Below are 22,447 nucleotides of genomic sequence, written 5' to 3'. Positions count from 1 at the left end.
CCCCCGGGGGTGGACACGGGCTGGCTGGGAGCACACTCTGGCTCCAGGCACTGGCGCAGAGAGCGTGGCCTGGGGGGGGGGGTGTATCGGACCCAGCCCTGGCCCCCTCCGTGCACCTGCTCTTACGTTTGCAGTACGCCCTGACGGCCCAGCTCCATACCCCTCTTGACCCTGTGTAGGGGGTGCAAAAGGGACCGAGCCCACTGGCCAGCTAGCCAGACAGCCCCGGAGAGCAGGGCAAAGGGCGAGACCAGGCCATCAGTGTCGGCCTCCACCTGTGAGCCTCACGCCCAGATTCTAACATCCCCCTGCTGGGCGGGCGGCTGGACCTGGGTCCTCCTGGGGGCCCATTCTCCACACTTTCCATGAGACCGTGGGCCGCCTTCCCTTCCGGGTCCACCATCACCGGACCCGCGTGCATGTCTGTGTCTGAACATTTGCTGCTGAGACTCTGGAATCTTCTCTAAATCCCAGCCCAGAGGCAAGAAACATCCCAAGAATGGAGTCTTCTTAGTAAAAACCCATGACGGAGCAGAGTCCTGGAGCCAGTGACCCGAGCCCACCTCCCCGGGACTCTAATCCAGTGGCTTCTCCTCTGGGTCCGTTCTTGGAGGTGGAACTTCCCTTGAGATGGTCCCTGGCACTTCCACTTGCCAATTCCCGGGTGTTTTTATCTGTCACCCTGGCTCTCTGGCGCCGCCGAGCCCATTTCACTGTGTGGGGCCCCAGATGGTGGAGGCAGCCAGAGACCCCCCTGGGTGGCTCCTTTGTTTCTGCTGTAACGAGTGTCACGCCTGGAGAGTGTGTTCCCACAGTGGACACTTCTGCCCTCTCCCCCGCAACCGATGAACTCCTGAGTGTTCTGGAGTGTTGGTTCAAGCGGGTCGAGCCACACTCCGGGGCCTCCAGAGCCCGCTGCGCTTCACCATCAACCCACAGAGAACCCACTGCGGCCCTGTCCTCGCTCGGGCCAGTGAGGACGCTTCCGTGACACTGTCGCCGTGAGCACTTCGCCATTCCTTCTTGCGCGACCAGGGCTGGTTCTGTGCCCGTCCTGTGACTACGTCCGTAGTCGTCCGTGGACCGACTCCGCTGTCAGCGTCATGTTTCCTGACATTCGCAGGCTCTGCCCCGAGGGCAGGGGGTGTGGCTCTTGGGTGAAAGTGGGCATCTGGCTCCCGATGGTCATCCTGACCCCCAAACACGTCCTGATCTCTAAACACTCATCCTTCCCATGCCAAGCACTCCAGGTGAGCTCAGGACGCTGGCAAAGCCAGGAGCCCCCAGATTTTTAGGAAAAATTTGAGCAGAAAAGCAGGATGGGAGCCCTACTAATCTAAACGTGGCTTAGCCAGACCCCTGTCCTGCTCCAGGAGGACACGTGCGAGGCCATGCTGGGGGGTCACATGGCAGGTCCCCCAGTGTCCTGCCCCCTTGCCGGCCGGGCACCGGAGTCCATGTGTGGCCAATCACACGGGGACAGGAGGGCTGGGGGGTGGCTCAGTCACTCTGCCCTACTCGGGGTGAGGAGCCCAGGCCCCGCCCCGCTGGGTAACTCATCCTACCAGCGGGGCTGCCAATCCCGGGCACGGGGACAGACTCAAACGGGCCCCAGTGTGCTGCCGAGATGCTCAAACCAGTGTGAATGGCCGGGCGCAGCACCCCTCCACCCCGCTCCTGGGGTTCTGTCCCCAAGGAGGACTGGCTGCTTCCGCTTGGGGACCGGTGTGCACACGGCCGAGACCACTCAGGTGAGGCACATCGTGCCCCCCAAGGCTCACCGTGTCCGAGGCGGGGGTGGGGGGCTATTCTAATCATCTTCACGTCTGCTAGATACTGAGGACCTCCAGCCCAGGCCCTCCCTCACTGCTTGGAAAAGAGGGAACGCTCAGGCAACGGCCACAGCCGCTGTTTCTGGGTGCCCCGGGTGCTTGGGAAGGCCCAGGCATCTTGCCAGCCATGTGGGCCAGGTGGGCGGCCCCAGCTCTCCTCCTGCCTTGGCCAACCCACCCCCTGTGGACCTGGGACGTGAGGGTCACTTAGCATCAGGGAGGTGGGCCTCCAGCCGCTGAGGCTCCTGCACGGCCTGTGTCTGGGTGGGCGGCCCCCGCAGCCTCCCCGAGGTCCTGAGCCCCTTACCGTTACTGTAGGGGTTCGCAGTCTTCTTGTTGGTCATGACGCGGGCCGTGGCGTTATTGACCTGCCCAGGGAGAAGGGGGAGAAGGTGAGGGTGAGGGGCGCGTGGGCCTCCTTGCAGGCCTCTGGCCGCCCCGGGCCTGTCCTGCACTGCTCCTGCGTGCCCCGTGGAGGGGGCTGGGGGCTGGGGGCTGGCAGGGAGGCCCGGACAGCCTCTGTGCCAGCCTGGCCCCCCACCCTGGCCCGCCCTTTCCAGCCTTCGCCGCCACTGCTCCCAGCCCTTGGCTCAGGCACCACGTCCGGCCTGCGGGCTCTTGCCCTTCACATGCTGTTCCCACAAACTAGGCCCCGGTGTCTCTCTGGCCACCCGAGGCCACTGGAGAAGCTGGCTGGTGGACTCTCCCCAAAGTGCTCTCAGCCCAACTGGCAGACCGGCCCCCAAGACATTCTGTGCCCTTGAGGGGTGCTGAGGCCTTCCTCGTCACGGGCACCCCTCCATGGGCAGAGTTCCTGATGGAATCCCTTGGGGACAAGGCCCATGCAAGAGGGGGTGCTAAGGGGGTGGTCCTATCTCCCTGGAGGGCCCGACTGGGGTGCAGAAAGGAGGGGGGAGGCCTCTGTGGAAGGAAGTAGAGACCAGTGCAGGCGGGGAGGGAATCGCACGTCCAGTGCGAGCCCCAGGCCTCGGGCTGCATCCTCAGAGCCTGGCCCTTCCGCTTCCGGAAGCCCTCCCCCCAGGCCTTCCCATGTCCCTTCCCCTGGACTCTGTGCCGGCTGCTGACTCTCCCCCGGACCCCCTGCCCCGCGTGTCCAGGAGCCCAGCTCCCAGACACCTGAAGCCACAGCACTGGGGAGGGGAGGGGCGATGGGCTGCCCACCAGAGAAGGGGCAAGGGGGGCGCTGAGGGGGGGCCCTGGCCTCCTGTCTCTGCTGCTCCTCTGGGCCGGGTCCCTTCCTGGCAGCGGGGGCTCCTCGGAGGGAGGGGTCAGGGACCTAACGGCCCCATGAGGGCACACAGAGCTGACTGCCATCCTTGGAGCTGCCAGGCCTCAAACACATGATTTTCGGGGCTCCTCCCAGGGTCCGGCTGGTTCCCGCAGTTGGGGTCCCCCCCTCCAGAAAGCAGAGGGAGCAGGCCTGAAGCCTGGGCCCAGGAGATGGGCCGGGCTCTGGCCTGGGCCCCTCCGCAGGTGTGGCCGCGGGGCGGGGCGGGGGGGCCCTGGGGACAGCGGCCGCTCTCACGGGCACCCCCCGTGCAGCACACTTATCTGAGCACCTCAATTTTCCGTCCCTCTACGATCGTCCCATTCAGCTTCTCCCGGGCTCGGTCAGCATCTGAGCTAGTTTCAAAAGTTACAAACCCAAAACCCTGTGAGCGGAGAAGGACAGACACGGAGAGAAAGGATGAGAGGAAGGAAAACATAGGAGGCGCGGGGTGGGGGACAGGGCAGCGGGGAGGGGAGAGGGGGGAGGGGGAGAGAGAGAGAGAGAGAGGGACTGAGTCAGGTGAGTTGAAGGAGAGGTCGGCAGCCCAGAGGTCTGCCCTGGTGCCACGGCAGGATGCCCCGGGAAGGGTGCGGCCCCGGGGGGTGCTGCTGGCCCGGGCCTGGCCTCAGCTGACTGCTGGCACCTCCACCTCCGAGAGGACAGGCCAGAGCCACGAGAGATGCTCGCCCGGCCCGGCCGGGGCCAGGCCCGTCACCCTGCTGCCACCTGGGGGGCGAGGCAGGGGGCTTTCAGGACCTCCGGGGGCAGCCCCACCCCCTCCCCCCTCGGAGCCTGCGTGGAGGGGGTGGGTGGGGGTCTTCCCTTGCCTGGGCAGGGAGCAGGGCTGGTCTTCGCCGGGCCCCCTCCCGCTGCCCACCCTGCAGCCGCGCCCCCGAGCCTCCGGGCCAGCTGGCGGGCAGGCCGGCGGTCCCCCTGGAGGGGCGGCGGGCGGGTGGGGCCCAGGGCTCTGGGCGCAGACAGAGAGGTCCCGACAGCTCCGGGAGAGAGAGAAGCGCGGCAGCTGCGGCAGCAACACAGACGGCAGGGGCGGGGCGGGGAGGGGGGAGGCGCGGGGGGTACAAGCACCCGTGTAGCTCAGGGGTCCTCGGGCGCGAAGCTCTCCAGGAAGGAAACGCACATTTCACACGTTAGCCTGGCGGGACCTACAGCCGGCGCTGTAATGGTGGCGGCCTCTGGGCGGCACCCACCTTGGAGCCCCGCTCGTTAAAAATGATCTCCACGTCTAAAATTTTTCCGAATTGCTGCAGAGACAGAGAGGGGGGTGGGGGGACAGGGGAGAGTGGGTTAAGACTGCTGCCCCCCCGACGACCTGTTCCCCCGGACGCTCACCTGCCGCCCAGGTGTGGCCTCTGCCCCGCCCTGGCCAGCCTCCTGCAGGGAAGAGGCGGGCTCTCGGGGAAGCCTGCTGGGGGGACCGGAGGCCCGGCCGCTCTCACGAGGGCTTTCCCTGTCCAAGTGCCCCACGCAGGCGCTGGTGACGGGGAAGGGCAGCCTCCCCGGAGTCCCTCTCCTCTCCCTGCCTGGCCTCTGCCCAGGTCGCAGACAGCCACCTCTAACTCACACTGAAGGGTAGAGGGCTATGGATAGGCCCTTCCCAAACGGTGGGGTGCCGCGAGGGGGGCAGGAGCCCCTGGAAGAGACACGGGGCCATCGAGGGACCCTGTACTGCCAGCAGCCTGTGCTGTTGGGGCTGGGCCGTGTGGGGTGCGGGGCAGCATTGACCCCAAGCCCTGTACCCAACAAGGACACACTGGCCAGGCAGGCGCAGGTGCTGCGGCTGGCCCCTCCTGCCCCATCACTGGCCCCGGGTCCCAAGGGCAGCCCTGGCTGTGAGACCGTGAACCTGTGACCCACGGTCACAGACCGTGAACCTGTGACCAAATTCCCGGAACGCGGTCCCAAGGGACCTGCCCCAAGGGCTCCAGTGTGTGGAACTGGTGTCCCCTGCACCCCACAACCACGAGCTGGTGGAGCCGTGATGGGATGTGGAACAAGATAGCAACGCAGTCCCCACTCTGACAGGGGCCGAAGCGGGGGATGGTCCCTGTCCTGGTGCGGGGACGGGGCAAGCTGATGCCCGAGCAGGGACGGGGCAAGATGATGCCTGTGTGGGGACAGGGCGAGCTGATGCTCGTGCAGGGACAGGTAAGGTCAGGTGAGCTCTGTAAGGCAGCTGCTTTAAGGGCAGGCCCCAGGCTCAAAGAGGTTGGCAGCAGCCTGGCCCAGGCCAAGAGGAGCCGGATCCTGATGATTCCAGATGCCGTCAGCACCTCGCTGTGTCAACGCCCCAAATGCAATGGGGCCTCCAAGAAGGGGGGTGGGTATCTGGGGCGAGATGTGGGTGCTGGCTGCAACCCAAGGCCATCCTCAGGGCACCTGCCCTCTGAGGATCCCATCTGTGCAGTGCGTCAGGGGCTAGAGCCTGCCCAGCTGTGGCAGGGGTGGGGTGGGGTGGGCACAGTGCTGGCAGCGGGCAAGGGACTGCAGGGTAATAACCCAGTGAGCCCTGGCCTCAGCCCCGCAGGGCCCTAAGCAGCCCCGGCTCCTCCCAGGCCTTGGGCCCTCCCTCCTCCCTCCCACCCTGCAGGCCTCCGGCAGCGCAGGGCTGGCCCCAGCAGGCAGTGGGATGTGTGTGGGGGCTCGGGGTTAGGGGTGGGTGGGTGGGAGCCGGGATGGAGGGGCCGCACACACTCACCCCGAACATTTGCCGCAGGTCGGGGTCCCTGAACCGGAAGGGGATGTTGGAGACGTGTAGCCGCTTGGGCTGCTGCTTCTCTGTGGGGTCGGAGGGGTGGAGCGGCTGGCTGTCTGTCTGTGCCGCCTCGTCTGTCTGCTGCGGGGAGAGGCCGGGCTGTGAGGTGCCCCTCTGGGCTCCCATCCCGCGGGGAGGGGAGCACCTGACGGCCAGATCCCCCGACTCCCTGGGCCTCCCCCTCCGGGGGCTGGGACCCGGAGGCGGATTCTCACGGGAGGCCCCCTGCTGCTCAGCACCCGTGGGGTGACTCTTCCAGGGCATGGGGTGGCCAGGTGCAGCCGGCCAGTGCCCTTCCTCATCTGGGGCCCCAACGTTGGGGAGCGGAGGGGTTCCGGCAGACTTGGGGCTCAGGAAACGAAGCTGCCGTGAGGTGAGGACCCCTGACCCACGGCCCCCTGCGAGGACGAGGCCAGGATGGGCGCTGAGGTGACAAGCCTGCGAGGCTCCTCTGGGGGGCACCCGTTCTGTCCCTGCTGAGCCTCAGCACCGAAGGCACGCGGCGGGTGCTCCGTGAACGCGGGCCTGGTGACCGAGGCGGCCTCTCAGCTTAGACCACGGTGACACCCCCGCCCTGCGCACCGCCAGCCCTGAGGGTTATCCCGGCCCGGCTCACTGGCGAGTCGCAGCCAGAGTGTCCGGGAGCCACCCTCTGCCGGTGACCGACACGCTGGGTGCGCAGGTGGCCTGGCACCCACCCCTGTGGCTCCTCCGGGTGGGGGACGCCCTCCTGATGGGGACGACAGGCCGTGAACGTGCCTTTCGCTGCTCCTCGCTCTCCTGCCTCAATCCCCGCTCTTCGCTCAGGGTTCTCTCTTGGGACCGCGGCTGGAGGCATGAGGGGTGCCCTCGCTCCAGCGCGGCCCACCCTGAGCTTTTCTGACGTGTCTGGAGGGAGCGGAGGTGGGAGGGTCCCCCGAGGCCCACGCTGAGGTTTGTACAAGCGGAAGTGCTGGTGGCCGGCACCGGAGAGCCGCCCGGAGACCCCTCCCAGGGGTCTCCAAGAACCGTCCGTTTGCTGAAGCCGCTTTCCGGGGCATTTCCCTGCGGTCCAGCAGAGGCGCGCTGACAGGTGCAACGGGCGTCCCGGAGTTAGGGCTGGCGGGCAGGGCGAGGCCACTGGGCCCGAGGCCTCCTCTGGGCAAGGGAAACGGAGCCCAAGGGGCGCAGGCTGCCCAGGTCGCCGCGAGCCGTGGCCCGTCCGTGGACTCCTGAGTGGCAGCCCTCAGTGGCCAACCCGTTCGTCGTCTCTGGGAGGAGGGGCCGCTCCCCTACAGCTGAGCTCGGCCCGGAGGCCTCTGACCAGGCTCCGGGGCAGCAGGTGCCACTGGGGAGGGGGGCGGTTGTCCCCAGCTCCTGGGCTGCCGACAGCGGCGAGGACATGCCGGGCAGCGAGCTGCAACACCTGCTCAGAGTCCCTCACAGTTGGGTCTACGCTCCTGCGTTACGAGGCAGCAAAGGTGCATGATCCCAAGTGTGGTCGGAAGCCACCGTCCTCTTGTTCTCCTGGGGACGTGCGTGACCGTGTCAGCGGGGTGGCCATCCCATGAGCGGTGGGCCCGGTTCTGATGAGTGTGTGTGCCCAGAGCCCTTCTGTCCGGCTGCCGAGGGACGTGCGTCCAAGGCTGGGGCTGGACGTCACCAAGCAGCCCAGGAGCCAGGCTGTTGCAGCCCCCGTGGCAGAGCCGCCGGCGGGTGCAGGTGGGAGGGTGGCAGGTCTGTGGGGGCAACACCGGGCAGCTGCCTTCGGGAGCCTCAGGGACACCTGGGGGCTCCTCCGGCTCGGCCGGGCAGCTGCCAATGCCCAACGGCCCAGCCTGCTCCGCGTCCTCCTTGCGTGGTCCTGCTCTTCTGTGCGGACCTCCAGAGGCTCGTCCTTGCCCCGAAATCGAAGCACAACCCGCCGCGCATCCGCTGACTCCCCTGCCCTCTGCTTACAACAAAGTCTGGCTCTTCCCGTGCGGCAGTCAGGGTGGGCCCAAGGCCCTTGGTCACACACCCGAGCCCCCCATGGCTCCTGGGTACAGGTGAATTTGGGACTTCCGCCAGAGAGGGGCACGTAACGCTGGCTGTGGACTGGCAGGGAGCAGCGGTCAGCTCGGCCAGCTGCACCCAGAGTGGGGGGGGGCCCGGGCCTGGGGGGGGCACAGGAGGGCACTACCCAGGCAAGGCGTCTGGGGCCTGCCCGGGCTGCCCCGCACCCACTGTCAGTCTCCACGGTCCAGCCCACCCCCCCACAACACCCCACCCAGAGGCCTTGAAGGGGAGCCAGCTGAGGGCAAGGATGGGGAATGGGGTGTTGGGGGTCAGGTGCCATGAGTCTCAAGTGGGGCCAGGACTCAAGCAAGGAAGAAGCCCCCTCGGCCACCCCCGCACAGCTCCAGACAGAGGCAGACGAACGGGCTGGGTGACTGTGAAATCCTAAGATACATGTCACCTTAGCCATCAGGCCCCGCTCACCCCCGGCCCCCCACAATCAGAGGAGCCCGCAGACCCTGCACCTGGGCCTCCCCAAGCTCAGTCGGCACAGGGGGAGGCCACGAGAGCCCTGGGCAGGGGCTGGTGGGCCCGGGCGGGGGCGGGGGGCTCGGGCAGCAGGCCGGAACGGCCTCGTCCCTGCATGGAGCCCATCACCCAGGCTTGCTGAGGCGACCCGAGAGGAAGCCACGCCAAGTGTTTCCCTGCAGCCCCTCAGCCCTGCCGCCCGGGGGCTCCTGGGCGCTCATGTAAGGAGGCTCTCGGCCCTGCGGTGGGGGGGCTGGGAGGGGCCGTCCCACCTGTAGCCTCCAGCTGTCTGTCCGTGACTTCGTCTTTGTCCTAACGGGCAGCCCCCTCCTTGGGCAGGGACTCTGGAGGACAGCATATTCTAAGAGCGCCCTGCCGGCCACACAGCTGTGGCACTGAGCTGCCCGGGGTCGGGGGGCATCGTCGGCTGGCAGCTGCCCGGGGCGTGGTGGCTGCACACAGCTGGGTCTCACCCGGGGAGGTGGCGGGGGGGGGGTGTGTGGGGTGGGCAGGACACATCTGCCTTGGCACCTGGCACTCTGGCCACAGCACCTGGTGTTGTGGCACCTGCCAGCTGGGGAGGGCAGGGGCCCCCGGGACAGGCCCTGTGAGGGTCACTGCAGAGGAAGATGGGGAGGGTGGGGGGTAGTTTGTGAGCGACAGTCCCCCCGGGCAGTACCAGGATTCAGGGACACCTGCAGGGGTCCCTCGTGCCCTTGAGTGAATGAGCACCCTGGGGAGGTGGCCCCCAGCCGTATCCCTGGGGTCCCTGCAGAGCAGTGGGGTGCGCCCCGATCCGTCAGCAGCCCCATCAGGCTTGGCACCCCATGCCGCGGTGACAAACAGAATCCAAGGGCGGGAGAGAGCAGGTCTGGGCAGAAGGCACAGTCCACGCCCCCCGCTGCCCTGTACCTCCGCATCTGAACCCCAGGCTGCCTGGGGGCGGGGGGTGCAGCGAGAGGAGGCTTCGGTGAGCTGAGGAGCCTCCACGCAGGGACGGGGCCCTTCAGGCTTTAGCTGGGAGCGCGGGGCAGCTCCTCCGGGAGGACGGTGGCTCCTGGGATCTCAGAGCAGGATGGGGTGCCCCCCGCCCCCTCCAGCTCCTCCCGAGGTGGGAAGCTCCGCACAAGTACTTCGGGCTCTGAGCGCACGTGCCATCCAGCAGCGGGTCCTCTGTCCCTCCGGCGACCCCACCTGCAGGGCTCATCGGGGCCCGGGCACGGCCAGGAACGGTGGCTCCTCTGTATCCCGGATGGCAGACCTACAGACCCTGCCCCTCTCGCGGGACCCGAAGACACCAGGGCCGGAAACTGGAAGGTCAGGGTGCCCGTTACACCCTCGGGCCCAGGCACCCTCCTGGGGAGGCCCGTGGCCAGAGAAGTGAGACGCTCGCTGCTCAGTTGGGATGAATCGTTTCTGACCCCTCCGGGGTCACAGGACGGGGGCCATGACTTTCATGTCCTCGACTGGCACCTGGAACTGGTGGCCGCCTCAGGGCAGGGCCGGTCACTTCTCCCCTGTGCCCCCGATGCTGTTCAGTGCGCGGCGCACAGGGCGTTCCCCCAACCGTCCTCCGGGTGAAGATGACCCCATGCTCTTCCCGGTTTGGCGGCCTCTGGGGACCAGGTGTCAAGGAGGCCTCCTGGCTGGATTCTGTGCTGAAGGCGTCCGCGATCGGGCCCCCAGCTCCGCGGCACCTGCTGGTCTGACCACCTTGTCTCCCGCGTTCGCTTCCGGGGCGAATTTCTGTGCCTTGTGGTCCCGTCGTGGGTGGTCTGGCCAGATGCACCCCGTCTGCAGAGCCCGTCAGAAGGAGCCCGTCCCCCAGCTGGGACTCGGCCACGATGGGCCCCCTCTGGCTCTGGTCTGAGCGCATCCGGTCGGGGCGGGAGGCAGGGGGGCTTGAGGAATCAGAAGCCCAAGCAGAGCGGCCCCCAGAGGTACCGTTTGGCTCCTGGTTCTACGACCCTCAGGCCTCGCCTTTCCCACCGTAGGAGCCCGCGTGAGGGTTTGCGGGAGACACCGGACATGGACGTGCAGAGTGCACGGGGGGGACTCAGGCCGGCAGCCCTCCACGCGGGGGGAAGGGCCGCAGACGAGGGTCCCGTCTCTCCCCAGACAGCCTGGGCGCTGCCGTCCACACAGGGGCGGTGGGCGGTATCTGGGCCCACGCAGCACCCCGGGAGCCAGGCTGCAACAGGGCGAGGGTGGGGGGAGCGCCCGCCGGGAGGCTGCCACTCCTGGGTGGCACAGGGCGTGCTGGCCTCCTGCCCGGGCCCCGCCGGCCAGCGCTGGGGGGTGGGGGGCAGCCAGCAGGACGGACACTGGCTGAACCCAAAGCCCCGCAGCCGGGGAGGGCGGCGCATGGAGAAGGCGACTGGGGCCGGGACCAGGGAAGGGGCGGCGCGGGCTGGGTTCTGGCTGGCTCCCGGGGGCTGCCGTCGTGGGACGCCCACCCCAGCCCGGCCACCCCCGGCCACGCTCCTCCGCCGCCGGGAGCCCGAGAAGCGGGCGGCTCAGCACTTTCTCCTTGGAGCCGCATCACAGCCCCATCGGGAGGCTCTCTGGAGGGCGGCCAAGCAGGTAGTGACAAGTGGTCAGAAGTGATCTCCGCGTCCGCCACCCGAGACTCGCCAGGGGCCCTGCGCCTCCTCTGTCGCCGCCCTGCCCCCTCCTGTGCAGATGCGGGGACCGGGCCTCACCACTCCCCTCACCACCCCCCCCAGGGACAGGTCACTGGCAACCTGGTGCCGGGCTCAGCCGGGTGTCAGCCAGAGGCTCCAAGGCCGTGAGCCCCTCCTGGCCCGTCACCTGTGGGCCACCCCCCCCCCCGCCCTCCCGGGGGACACTCCTCCCCGAAGCCGCAGGCTCGCGGGGCCCCCTTACCGGCACTGTCTGCGCCCCGGCGATGGGCTGTGTGCTGGCCTCCGAGCCCGGCTGCTCGGGGTGGGTCTGTGCTGGTGTGTACAGGGTCATGCCGTGCTCCGGGGGAACCGGGGTCTGGCCCGAGTAGTCCTGCGTGGGATGCGGGGGGGGTGGCGCGTACTCGGCGGGGATGCCGTTCTGTGGCGGAGGGGGGTACTGGGCAGGGGGGTAGGGCTGGGCCATCGCTTCAGGCGGAGCCGTGGCGTCCTGATTGCCCTGTGGAGGCAACGAGAGCGCGCAGGTTAGACGCCTGGCAGACCCGACGCTGCCCCCTCCCGAGGGCTCGCGGGGCCGCGCAGGTGGGTTTCCAGAAGTTTCTGCAGCCTCGATGCTGGGCTGTTGGCAGCATGGCCCTGGCCCTCTGGGTGGGTGGGGGGCTCCCGGACATGGGGCACCAGATCTGAGCTGCCGGAGTTGCCCTTGGGTGGGGGCGTCGGGGCGCCCAGGGCTTGAGACCACTCCCACATCCTGGTCAGACCTGAGGATGTTAAACCGTCAGAAAGAACAATTCTGCGATCCCGCGCACCCTCTACACAGTGTCCGCCAGCGGGGACCTCTGGTGGGGCCATTGTCCCCCCAGGGGACGCTGATGCAGTTGCCATACAGAAGGAGCTGCAGCGAGGGTCCCTCCCATGTCCCTTAGAGCCGCGCCCACCTCCCTCCTGCCTTACGAAGGCTTCAGGCCTCAGTTTCCCCATCGGTAGAGCAGGCAAAGGAGGGCACCATCACAGCCCGAGGGGGAGGTGATTGGAGTCGACCCCACGGTGCTGGGAGCCCAGCACAACACGGCCCCCGTCTCCAGACCCCCGAGCTCGTCTCTGGGACACCCCACCCCTCCCCTCCGGGCCCCTCTGCCCCCAGCCACGTTGTAGGGCAGAGGCTCCTCAGATGGGGTGCTTGGACCCAGGAACGTCGCCTGGGAGCCTGTCAGCTGACGCAGGTCCTCGCCCGTACCCCAGACCCCCCGCAGCAATCTGGACACACGTGGGAACCCCTGATGTAGCCTGGGGAGAGAGCCCTGCAGCCCCAGAGAAGGGACTGGGGTCCCCATGCTGTCCCTGGGGTGGGCAGGGGCAGGGCTACGTTCTGGTTGCTCCTACTTACTGTTCCCCACTGAGGATACACGTGGAGTGGGGGGTGGAGGGCAGGTTTGCAGCAGCTTCTCTGAGCAGGTGAGGTACTCTCTGGCCTTCTGAAGGTGTCCCCGGGGGAGAGAGAGCCCCCCCCATCGGGAAGGTCAGGTGCTACCCCTCCCTCGAGATCGTGTGGAAGGACCCTTGCATGGACTGGACAGTCTGACACTTAGGGCCACTGTCCTGACGTCTCACCAAGGAGGAACCCCGTGCTCTCCCACGCTGCCCGTCACACCACCCTTGGCATGTTTTCAGGGTTGTTTCCTAGCCTATCCCCCCGTGACACGGGTGCTGCTTCCAGAGAACATGCCGGGTCTTGCTCCATTCCTCGTGGCTTACTACTACGTATCCCCCCAACAACTGTTTATCGGGGGCCTGGGGGGTGCCAGGCCCGTAGCTCTGGCGGGGATGGAGAGGGATGGGCAGCCCTGACCTCTGCGATCCAGAGTGAGTGTGGATTCAGAGAATGACCCTGAGTGCGAGGGGCCCTGAGGAGCCTGGCCTCACAAGGTGCTGGTGTAAGTGGGTAAGACCCAGGCCCAGGGCCCTGTCCCCCACCTGCCGACCTGTCCACCTGCCCACCTCCCTGCAGGCAGGAAGCCTCAGGCCAACTCTCTGCCAGAGGCCCCAGCCCCTGTGCACCCCCTGTGCCAGCCTCTGCACTCACTACCCCTGACTCCTGGGGTGACCCCTGACCCTGCTGTGCAGTGGCCTAATGAGCAGAACGTCCTGTCCCACAGCACGTGTGTGTGTCACACACACACTCATGAGTGCATGGTCCTCGCTGGACAGTCCCCCTCACTGCTCCCAACTCGCCCACAAAGTCCCACTACCTACAGTGAGCGAAGGAACATGCTGGGTGGGAGAAGGGGAGGGTTCATGGTGAGGAGGGAGCAGGTGGGGGTGGGAGGAGCACCCAGGCCAGGGAGGGGTGGAGGCCAGGGCAAGGGAGGGGAGGGGGCGGGGGCGGGGTGGGGAGGAAGAGGAGCAGGCCAGGGGAAGGGACAGGACGTTGTCAGCTGCCTGGAGAGATCAATTAACTGATAAATATTTGATTAGAACCTCCACTAACTCACCTCTTCCCAGTGTCCCCACACCTTCCCTCCTCCAAGGCCCTTCTATCTGCTCCTTGTCACCCTATCCTCGCCCCACGCCCCCAGCACCCTCTTCCCTGGGTCCCCTGGGGACTGAGTGACAGCCACCACTCCCAGTACAGTGGCCCCCGGAGCTGGAGCCCAGAGCTGGAGCCCGGAGCCCAGGCTGTCGGGAACCTGCAGGACACAGGTGGGACGCCACAGCAGGGTGTCGGGCTGAAGGGCCGCGGGGGGTGCAGGAGGCAGCTGTGAGACGGCCACCCAGGGCCCTTTACCATGTGGCAACAAATCAGCACATCTGAGCACACAGCGCTCTCTGCTTTGCACACTAACTCATTTAATCCCCCTCCGATCCCCAAGGTCACAGTATCGCCCATTTCACAGCTGGTAAGACCGAGGCACAGACGGCCTGGCTCTCAGGCCTGCACCCCTGCTCCTGCATGCACAGCTCTGCCCCTTCACGGGCGGGTCCTGGGGGACGGGATGGGAGGTTTCACAGCCCGGGGACACAGTTTAGAGCCTGGGATACAAAAGGAGGGCTCCCTCTGAGCCACGGGGTGGCCCTGGGTGACCATTCGTCCTCTTTGAACAAAGTCATCCATCTGCAAGAGGTTATCACGGGGCCCAGACAGAGGAAGCGCAGAATAAAAGCTAGCCAGCGTGGTCTGGTGGGCCCCGGGGGTTGTCTCACCACTCCTGCCACTCATGCTGGAGGGGACTGTGGTCATGTGAGGGGCCCTCACCCTGGATGCACATCCCACGCCTGGACCCCTCCCCAAGGCAGCTGGGCGTATTTACGACCAAACTCTCCCATGACATTCTGCTGTGTGGCCCGGGCTGAGGGCCCCTGGACCAGACCCGGAGGGAAGAGCAGAGGGTGTCGGGTGCACCAAGGGCGTGACGCGCCTGACACGGAGAGGCCAGCACGGCCGGCGCAGTCACGTTCCTGTCCTTCCTTCTTCCTCGGTCCGCTGGGGCCAGAGTGGAAGAGGCTTGGGCTCTGCGGCATGAGCGAGCACAGTCCTCCTGCCAGGCTGGGGCCTTGTCTCAGAGCAGCTTGTGAACGTGTCTGGCTCCCCAGGGGCCTGGAAATCCCCAGAGCCTGAGGGTGACTCGCTCACTCTCGCTCCCACATCCTTGCACTCAGCACAGCACTTTGCTGCACCCAGAAGAGCCTCCATGTGTATTGGATGGGTGGGTGTGTGGACGGAGGGATGAATGGACAGACTAAAGGACAAATAGGCAGATGAATGGATGGATGGATAGAAGATGGATGGATGGATGGATGGATGATGGATGGAAGGATGGATGGGTGGATGGACATATGGAAGGATGGGTGGATGGATGGAAGGATGGGTGGGTGGAAGGATGGGTAGATAAATGGATGGATGGATGGGTGGATATGGACAGATGGAAGGATGAATGGATGGATGGGTAGATAAATGGATGGATGGGTGGATGGATGGATGGAAGGATGGATGGAAGAATGGATGGATGGATGGATGGATGGACATATGGAAGGATGGGTGGATGGATGGATGGACATATGGAAGGATGGGTGGATGGATGGATGGAAGGATGGATGGATGGAAGGATGGATGGATGGATGCATGGGTGGATGGATGGATGGATGGACATATGGAAGGAGGGGTGGATGGATGGGTAGATAAATGGATGGATGGGTAGATAAATGGATGGATGGGTAGATGGATGGATGGAAGGATGGAAGGATGGATGGATGGATGGATGGACATACGGAAGGAGGGGTGGATGGATGGGTAGATAAATGGATGGATGGGTAGATAAATGGATGGATGGGTAGATGGATGGATGGAAGGATGGAAGGATGGATGGATGGATGGATGGACATATGGAAGGAGGGGTGGATGGATGGGTAGACAGGTGAAGGGATGAGTAGATAGTCATTATACCACTTTCTCTACAAACTTCTTCCCCTCTCCCATTGTTACATTTTCCCGATAGAACTGGTCAGATCCAGCTCTGCCCACTGTACTCAAATGGCTCACACTGTTGGAGAAAAACCACAAAATCATCCTGAATGATTCACTTGAGATCACTAACCACCGACTAAAGCAGTTTCCATTTCCTGTTTTCTGCAGAAAACAAGAGCGGAACGTCCGCACCCACCTGCTGGCCCGCTGGCCTCATACCCCAGAGCCCAGCCCTTCTCACCAACGCATGCTCACAGCGCTGGCGATTCGCTGCAACATCTCCCAGGACAGGAGCAGGACAACCTCCTGGACTGTCGTCCCCTGAGGCTACAACCCAGCTAGCTGTTTCTCTAGGGAGCAAAGTCTCTGGAATGAGCTGCTAGATCTGCACCCCCAATTCTTCTACTCCCACTCCTTAGCCCCACTCCAAACTGGCCCCATTCCCTGAAACCACCTTCGTCAAGGGTCCCACGTCTGCCACACTGAAATCCTCACCGGACCTGGTCCCTCAGCAGCACTGACTCCTCTCTCTAGACTTTCCTCGCTTGGTTTGGTTGCAGCACGCGCTGTGGGTTCTTCTGCTTCCATGGAAGTTCCTTCTGCATCTGTGTTACTGTTTCCTCACATCTCCCCAACCTGCAAACGTTGGAGGCCCCCCGAAACCCGGTCTTTGGGCCCTCTCTTACGTGGCTAGACTCATTACCTCAAGGTTCTTAGCCTCAATTTTAAAATAGCACCGTACGTTGGCCACCCCCAACGGCTGCCAGCTGTCTGCACACCTAATCCATCATTCGAGCTTGACCTACTCCTGAAGGGACTCCTGCTCCCTCCGTTGTCCTCATCAAATCCGCCTCTCGTGAGGTCACCCACTGCCCACAGGTCGGTGCTCAGCCCTACACCTGGAGGGTGATACCTCTCCTTCCGTCCACTCCAAACAATCGAGCAGGGAGCCCCGTCAGCTCCACTTTCAACATGTACCCAGGACCCAACCGTCTCCGCCAACTCGCTGCTCCCACCTAGGTCTGCCCCCCCCCCCCCGCTGCCCCGTGATTTCCCCCAGTCTTCCTGCTTCTGCTCCTGCCCCAACGACCCGTCCTCTCCAAGTAAAATCCAGACACTTGGAGGGGACCGTCCCTGCATGACCTGGATGGATGGGTGGATGGACGGAGGGATGGATGGATGGATGGACGGACGGACCCCCTACCACTGGGGCCTCCCTGAATGTTCTATGCTGAGCACAAGTGTCTCTGCTGCCCCTCGAATGTCCAGTTCTGGCCTCGAGGAATTTGCACTGACCGTTCCTTCTGCAGGGACACTGCTCCCCGCATACCCCACGGCAGTCTCTCTTCCTTCAGTGTCACCTTCTCAGGGAGGCCCTTTAAAATTGGGGTGCCCCCACTCTGCACTCCCCACCCCCCGATGCGGCTCTGCTCTTCTCCATCTCAGTCCCCACGTGGCTACGTGCAGTCTGCCGCCTGCCCCACGGCATCATGTCCAGGCACGGTCTGCCTGTCGTTGAATCTCCAGCCCCCAGAGCGTGACGACACGCAGTAGGACCGCGACAGGTGTGCACCTAGTGGAGGAGTGAACGTGTTGTGACAGTGGTCACCAAGAGCGCTCTGTGCGCCCCGTGTGCCCCCGCACGGCGTCCCCACAACGAGCCCAGAGGCAGGACTCGGCAGGAAACTGCAGACCGCTCGCTCCATGCCCGCTGCTCTGCGCCCCTTTATCTCATGTTTGGTCACAGACCATGCAGGGCAGGTATGTCCCTCGTGATCTTTACGGGGGGGAAACGGAGGCACAGATAGACATGTCTGCTTGGGGACCCAGGGCGGGTGCGCACACAGACCCGTCCAATCCCACGTCCTCCACTGCACACGTGCCAACGGCAGAGGCAGGGGTGCGGAGGGCGGAGGCCCGCGGCCCCTTCCAGCTCCTCTGGCTCTCGAGAGCCGACGGGGAGCATCTCTTTCCAACTCCAAGTTCGGTGGCCTCGCCCTGGCAGCTTGAAGTCGGCCAGAGTGGGGGTATTTACACCCCGAGGGTGGGCGGGTGCTGCCTGGCAGGCCCCGGCGAGCTGCTGCTAGAGCCAGCGCACCACCACCTGACTCCCTCAGCTCTCCGCGGGTGACCGCCGGGGCTGCCCCGGGGTGCTGACGGGGGGGGGGGGGGACCCGATACTGAACGGGACTCTGTGCAAAGGAGAACTAAGTTGGGCCCAGGCGACATTTATGAAGTCGCTCCCGCGCCCGCACTTATGGACGGGTAGGGTGCGGTCTGCAGCTGGTCCGGCAGGAGCCAGCCACTCCCAGACGCGGTGATGGAGGCTGGAAGGCGAGTTCCAGAAAGATCCACGTTCACGCATCTGGCAAAGGGGAACCGAGGAGGGCGGCTGGCGGTGCGCGCGGCTGGCCTTGAGGGTGCGCCTGGGGCTCTGCGTGGATCCCGCCAGTGAGCGCGCCCCCCCTCCCCCAGAGGTGACTGGCGCGGACTGCACCCCTGCCCTCCGGTGTCGGTGTTGGGGGAAGAGCGAGTCTGGGGTCTTTATTCCCTAGCTCCCTCCCCGGAGGCTGTCGCTGGCTCTGGAGGGACTGGACCTCCCCTGGAGGGGGCCCACCCAGGACCCTCCCTCCTTCCCGGATCCACTCGCTGCTTCCTCCTCACCCCTTCTGGAGGCGGTGGCAGCTGGGTCACCGGTCCCTGGCAGGCCCCTCCGCCCACCCTCCAGGCACTCCTGAAAATAGTCTCCCTGTAAATAAACTCACCTGGAATGACCCCAGGGAGCGAGGCAGCCTGAGTTCCCAGGTCCCTCGGCCAGTGTGTCCCCGTCCTGCCGGGGTGAGGGGCCCCCGTGTGTGCGCAGTGATGGGCCGGCGGGACGCCTGGGGAATGGGGTCGCTGGGGGGAGGCGGAGGGGGCAGGGGCAGCTGACGGAAGCCCGCCTGGACCCTCCCGGCCGCCCAGTCCCTCCGGCTCCTCCTGCTCGCGGTCCCTCCAGGACAATCAGGCTAATTGCCTCTTGGCCTCCTCACCCCCAGGAAGGAGGGCGGCGCAGGCCCCGGGCCCACGGGCCAGGCTGCGGTGGGGAGGCTGGCGGCAAAGGCTGGGCAACGAGCCATTTCTTCACCTCTGGGCAAGGCCGGCTTCCAGACGGGGCGGAGGAGGGGCAGGGCGGCCTGACCCGGGCGCAGACCCAACCCCCAGGGTGTGCTCCGGCCGTCCCCCAACCCGCATCACACCCACCTGCCCTGGGGTGTCAGACCCTCACCCCCTCAGCCCCGCCCCGCACACTGATACCTCCCGTCACCAGCGCCTGCTGAGCTCTGCCGCCTGGCACGGGGAACACCGGGAACACTGGGGGAACAGGCTGGGGTCTGCCCAGGGCCGGCGGTGAGCAGGGCCTCCCCTTGGTGCCTGCAGACTGGGTGACCTCCGGTGACCTGAGTTGGGGGTCACAGGCTGCATTTCACAGAGGGGACCCTGAGGCCACAGGCCACGTGGCGAGTGAGCAGGAGGTCTGAGGCCCTTGCAGCATGGAGGGGGTCATTGTACGGACGCCGTAGGGGGCAGTGGGGAGAGGCGCCCGGGGCGGGGTCTTGGAGATGCCGCCGCTCATGCTCCCCGTGGTCAGAACCACGAGGGATGGACAGATGTCAACTTCCCAAGCCCAGGCCACGGCCTGCTCACCCAGAGGCGCGTGGCGTGTGACAATCCACAGGGCCAGGAGAGTGAGAGGGCTGGGTTCCAGAAGACACCTGTCCAGGGGGCCCTTTGTGAGTGTTCCTGGCAGCTCTCCCCCAAACCTGCACAGAATCAGTGTGGGAAGGGGCAGGGGCTGACCTGGGGGTGACCTCTGGCAGGCAGGAGGTGTGGGGCCTCCCGTGACAGCTGAGCCAGGGGACCTCGTGGCGCTGACCTCCCAGCCTGGAGGGAGCCCCCCTCGCCCCCCACCCCAGGCGCACACACCTGCACGGGAGGCAGTGGCTCTCCTCTCTGACCGTAGGCGACACCCAGTCTGGCCCACAGGGCAAACGGGGGCTCTCATCTCTCTGCCTCCCCGACAGGCGCCCCCACTGGGTTCTGCTCACTACCAACGTGAAGCCTCTTTTGGTCTTGGAAGAGAAAGCTCTTCCACGCACTGAGCTGCAATCTGCCTTCTGGAAACTTCCACCCAGCACCAGGCTCAGCCTCTGAGCCTGCACAGTCGCGGTCCAGGTACTCCCTCTCCCATTGCCGAGCCTCCGGGGAGCGAAAAACCCAACACGGCTGCACCCGTGGTGGTTCCCTTCTCACAGGTGAGGAAACACGGGAACGGCTCTGTTTGGATCTGAATCCAGGCCGGAGTTCCCAATCGTCCCCCCCTCCGGCTTCTGCACCTTCCCCTTCTCAGTGCAGGGGGCCTGGCGGACACCCACCTGCAGTGCAGGAGGCTCCCTCTGGCTGGGCCTGCCCAGGGCGGCTGGCTTGGGGGCCACGGGAGAGAGTGTCCCGGAGCGAGGGGACCACGCAAGGGAGAGCTGGGGCAGCGCCATGGGAGAGCGTCCCGACGCTCAGGGCGACAGGAGGGAAAGGGGGCAAGGCTGGGAGAGACACAATCCTACCCGAGGGGATGGTCCTTTCTTTTTCTTTTTTCAATGTACCAAACGTTGCAAAGTGAAGTTTTGGGGGAAAAAGAAGATGAAATCATGAAGCGGCATGGAGTTGGGGCTGGGCACACGGTGGTATCAAGGGAACAGGCCGGGTGCCCACCGACGCCCATCCCGGGCGAGCCCAGGTGCCAGGGGTCCGCTCTGTTCCTGTGCATGGCTCTTGGTTAGGGGGAAAGCGTCTTGCCCTGATTCAAGGTGCACTGGGCAGGACTATCATGGGTTTTCTGGAAGTTTCCAAGGATGGTGGAGCCTGGCCCTGCTCCCGGGGGACCCGTGACGACAGGGATCCCAGAAAGAGACCTTGGAGTACGTTCCACCCACTCGGCTGAGGACACCCGCACCGGGGAGGCTGACTCGCCCAAAGTCACCCTGGTGGGTGTGCGGGCGGGGCTGGTGTCCGCGCATCTCCTCCAGCAGGGGCTACGAGCAATGGTGTGCACAGACTCGATAGCGGAACGTGCACAGAGCGCCCAGCTGGTGCCCCCTTCTAGCGCCAGCGAGCGCCACTGAGCACCAGTGTGAGCGCGGACCCGTCTCCGGAAGCGGACACCCCTGCCGAGGCCCCCTGGGCATTAACTAAATTTGAAATGCATGATGTGATTTTCAGGGGCAGCCAATTAGCCTCTCCATGGCGCTTGGCTCGGGTTCACGTTCGAATTTCCTGGGCGGCTGGCTGAGAGCAGGGGCTGGGCCTTGGGGTGGCTCGTGACTCACCGGGGGCTCCCCCTGCGAGGGCAGTGGGGGGCACCGACACAGAAATAAACGGTCCCAACAGTTTTCGAGGTCCTGCCACCGTCCCGGGGAGGGAGAGAGGGCTGCTCTGGGGTTCGGCCGGGGTCACTGGCGTGGGAGGCAGGGGGTGGGCAGCCGCAGCGCTCGGCTTTCTCCCTCACCACGTACTCAGTTGCTTCGTCAGCCCAGAAACAGGCCGTCCTCATGGCTTATGGGCTCCTAACCCCACGTTTTGGGAGGAGAGCATCCTTGCCAGATGGGAACAGGGGTGCCCCAAACTAGCCCAGGCTCCCTGGGGGGAAAGCCAGGTCCTAGCAGTGGGAAGGGGAGCCTCCATCTCCATCTGAGACCCTTCCTGGTCCCCTTGTACCCAGCATGGCAGAGACTCGTCTCCTGGATGCTCTCATGCCTCCCTCCCAAGGTTCTGGGAGATGCTGCAGCGGGGAGCGGGGTGGGGGCGTCCCTGCCAGCCAGCACTTTGAGGCCAGAGACTCTGGGGTGCCGCGGGAGGTGCCCGTGCCAGCCCAGGGCAGAGCCGGGCTGCTATCACAGTACAGGCAGCTGGGGTGGGCAGGGGAGGCTCTAGCACCTGAGGCTCAGCGGTGCGGCTGGGGCGGAGCTCCAGGCCAGGAGGCCCCGAGGGCAAGGGCTCCTCCCGAGTCCCCAGCTCCCTGACACCACTCGGGCACACAGCAGGGGCTCAGGAAGTGCCCTGTAGAGCAGATGATCTGAGGAGTGACGGCCACCAGCCGCCCGTGTTAAGCAGGAAGGGCGCCTCCTCTCAGGTAAGGGCCGAGTCCTCCGTGCCCGTGGCCGAGCCCGGCCGACTCCAGGACGCTGCCTGACCCACGTGCACGGCTGCCCCAGGGGAGTAGAGGGCGGTGTGCCCTCGCCCACGGCCTGGAGGACGGTCAGAAGCCCCGCGGGCCGCTCCCTGTGCCAGGGCCTCCGTCCCTCCCAGAAGTCGTTCCAAGCAAGGGAGCCACCAGCCCCGGGGTCCCGTGCCCCTGCTAAGAGCCCGCCTCTGAGCCTGGCGCTCCCCTCCGGTGTGCGCGGGGCGCCCATGGTGCCAGGCTGATGTGGGCTCTGCACAAGGCTGGGCAGGGGGTGCGGCGCCGTTGGGGGAGGGCAGCAGTGGAGGGAGGCTGGAAGGAAGCAGGGAGCCTGCTGGGAGGGAGGGAGGCTGAATCCATCTAAGCGACGGCTCCCCCCGCCCCCCACCCCCGCCCCCTCCAATCCACTCCGTCCCCTGGCAGCCACTTTAATATCCTTTATTAATTAGGGCTGTCAGACGGCGCGTCACCCTCCGTATTACTGCATTCAGGGGCCATTTGGCTGAGGTCCCTCCTCATTCCCTCCTTCCTGCGCCGTGAGGGGCCTGGTGCCCAGGCTGCCCCGACGCCCCATGTCTGCTCCCACTCCCGGGACCGAGAGGGACTTCAGGAGACATTCAGGCAGAGCCGCTGCAGAGGGGCAGCACCCTGAGTCTCTGGCCACTGCCCTGGGCCACGAGGGGCAGGCCTGGTGGGGTTCCTGCCGGCCCTGCCACCTGCCATCCGCC

At 65.8% G+C, this 22,447-nt stretch overlaps 1 protein-coding gene across 19 annotated transcripts in view; it reads right to left on the bottom strand.

Moving 5' to 3' along the window:
• The window catches only part of RBFOX3 (RNA binding fox-1 homolog 3), a 407,797-nt gene that overhangs the window by 7,308 nt on the left and 378,042 nt on the right, over positions 1-22,447 (bottom strand). For 14 of the 19 annotated variants that reach the window (XM_072746484.1, XM_072746486.1, XM_072746488.1 and 11 more), the window contains 5 exons: positions 11,288-11,542; positions 5,840-5,977; positions 4,332-4,385; positions 3,413-3,505; positions 2,140-2,200 (listed from right to left, as the gene is read on the bottom strand). In XM_072746484.1, the coding sequence (XP_072602585.1) occupies positions 2,140-2,200; positions 3,413-3,505; positions 4,332-4,385; positions 5,840-5,977; positions 11,288-11,509 (568 nt within the window). In that variant the 5' untranslated portion in view covers positions 11,510-11,542. The remainder of the gene's footprint in view (positions 1-2,139; positions 2,201-3,412; positions 3,506-4,331; positions 4,386-5,839; positions 5,978-11,287; positions 11,543-22,447) is intronic. The other 5 variants (XM_072746480.1, XM_072746482.1, XM_025999886.2 and 2 more) reach the window with 1 other exon arrangement.

Source organism: Vulpes vulpes, chromosome 2, assembly GCF_048418805.1.
Source record: "Vulpes vulpes isolate BD-2025 chromosome 2, VulVul3, whole genome shotgun sequence".
Classification (NCBI taxonomy): Eukaryota; Metazoa; Chordata; class Mammalia; order Carnivora; family Canidae; genus Vulpes; species Vulpes vulpes.
The sequence above is the reverse complement of the archived record's forward strand: the minus strand, read 5'-3'. Positions and strand labels throughout refer to the sequence as shown.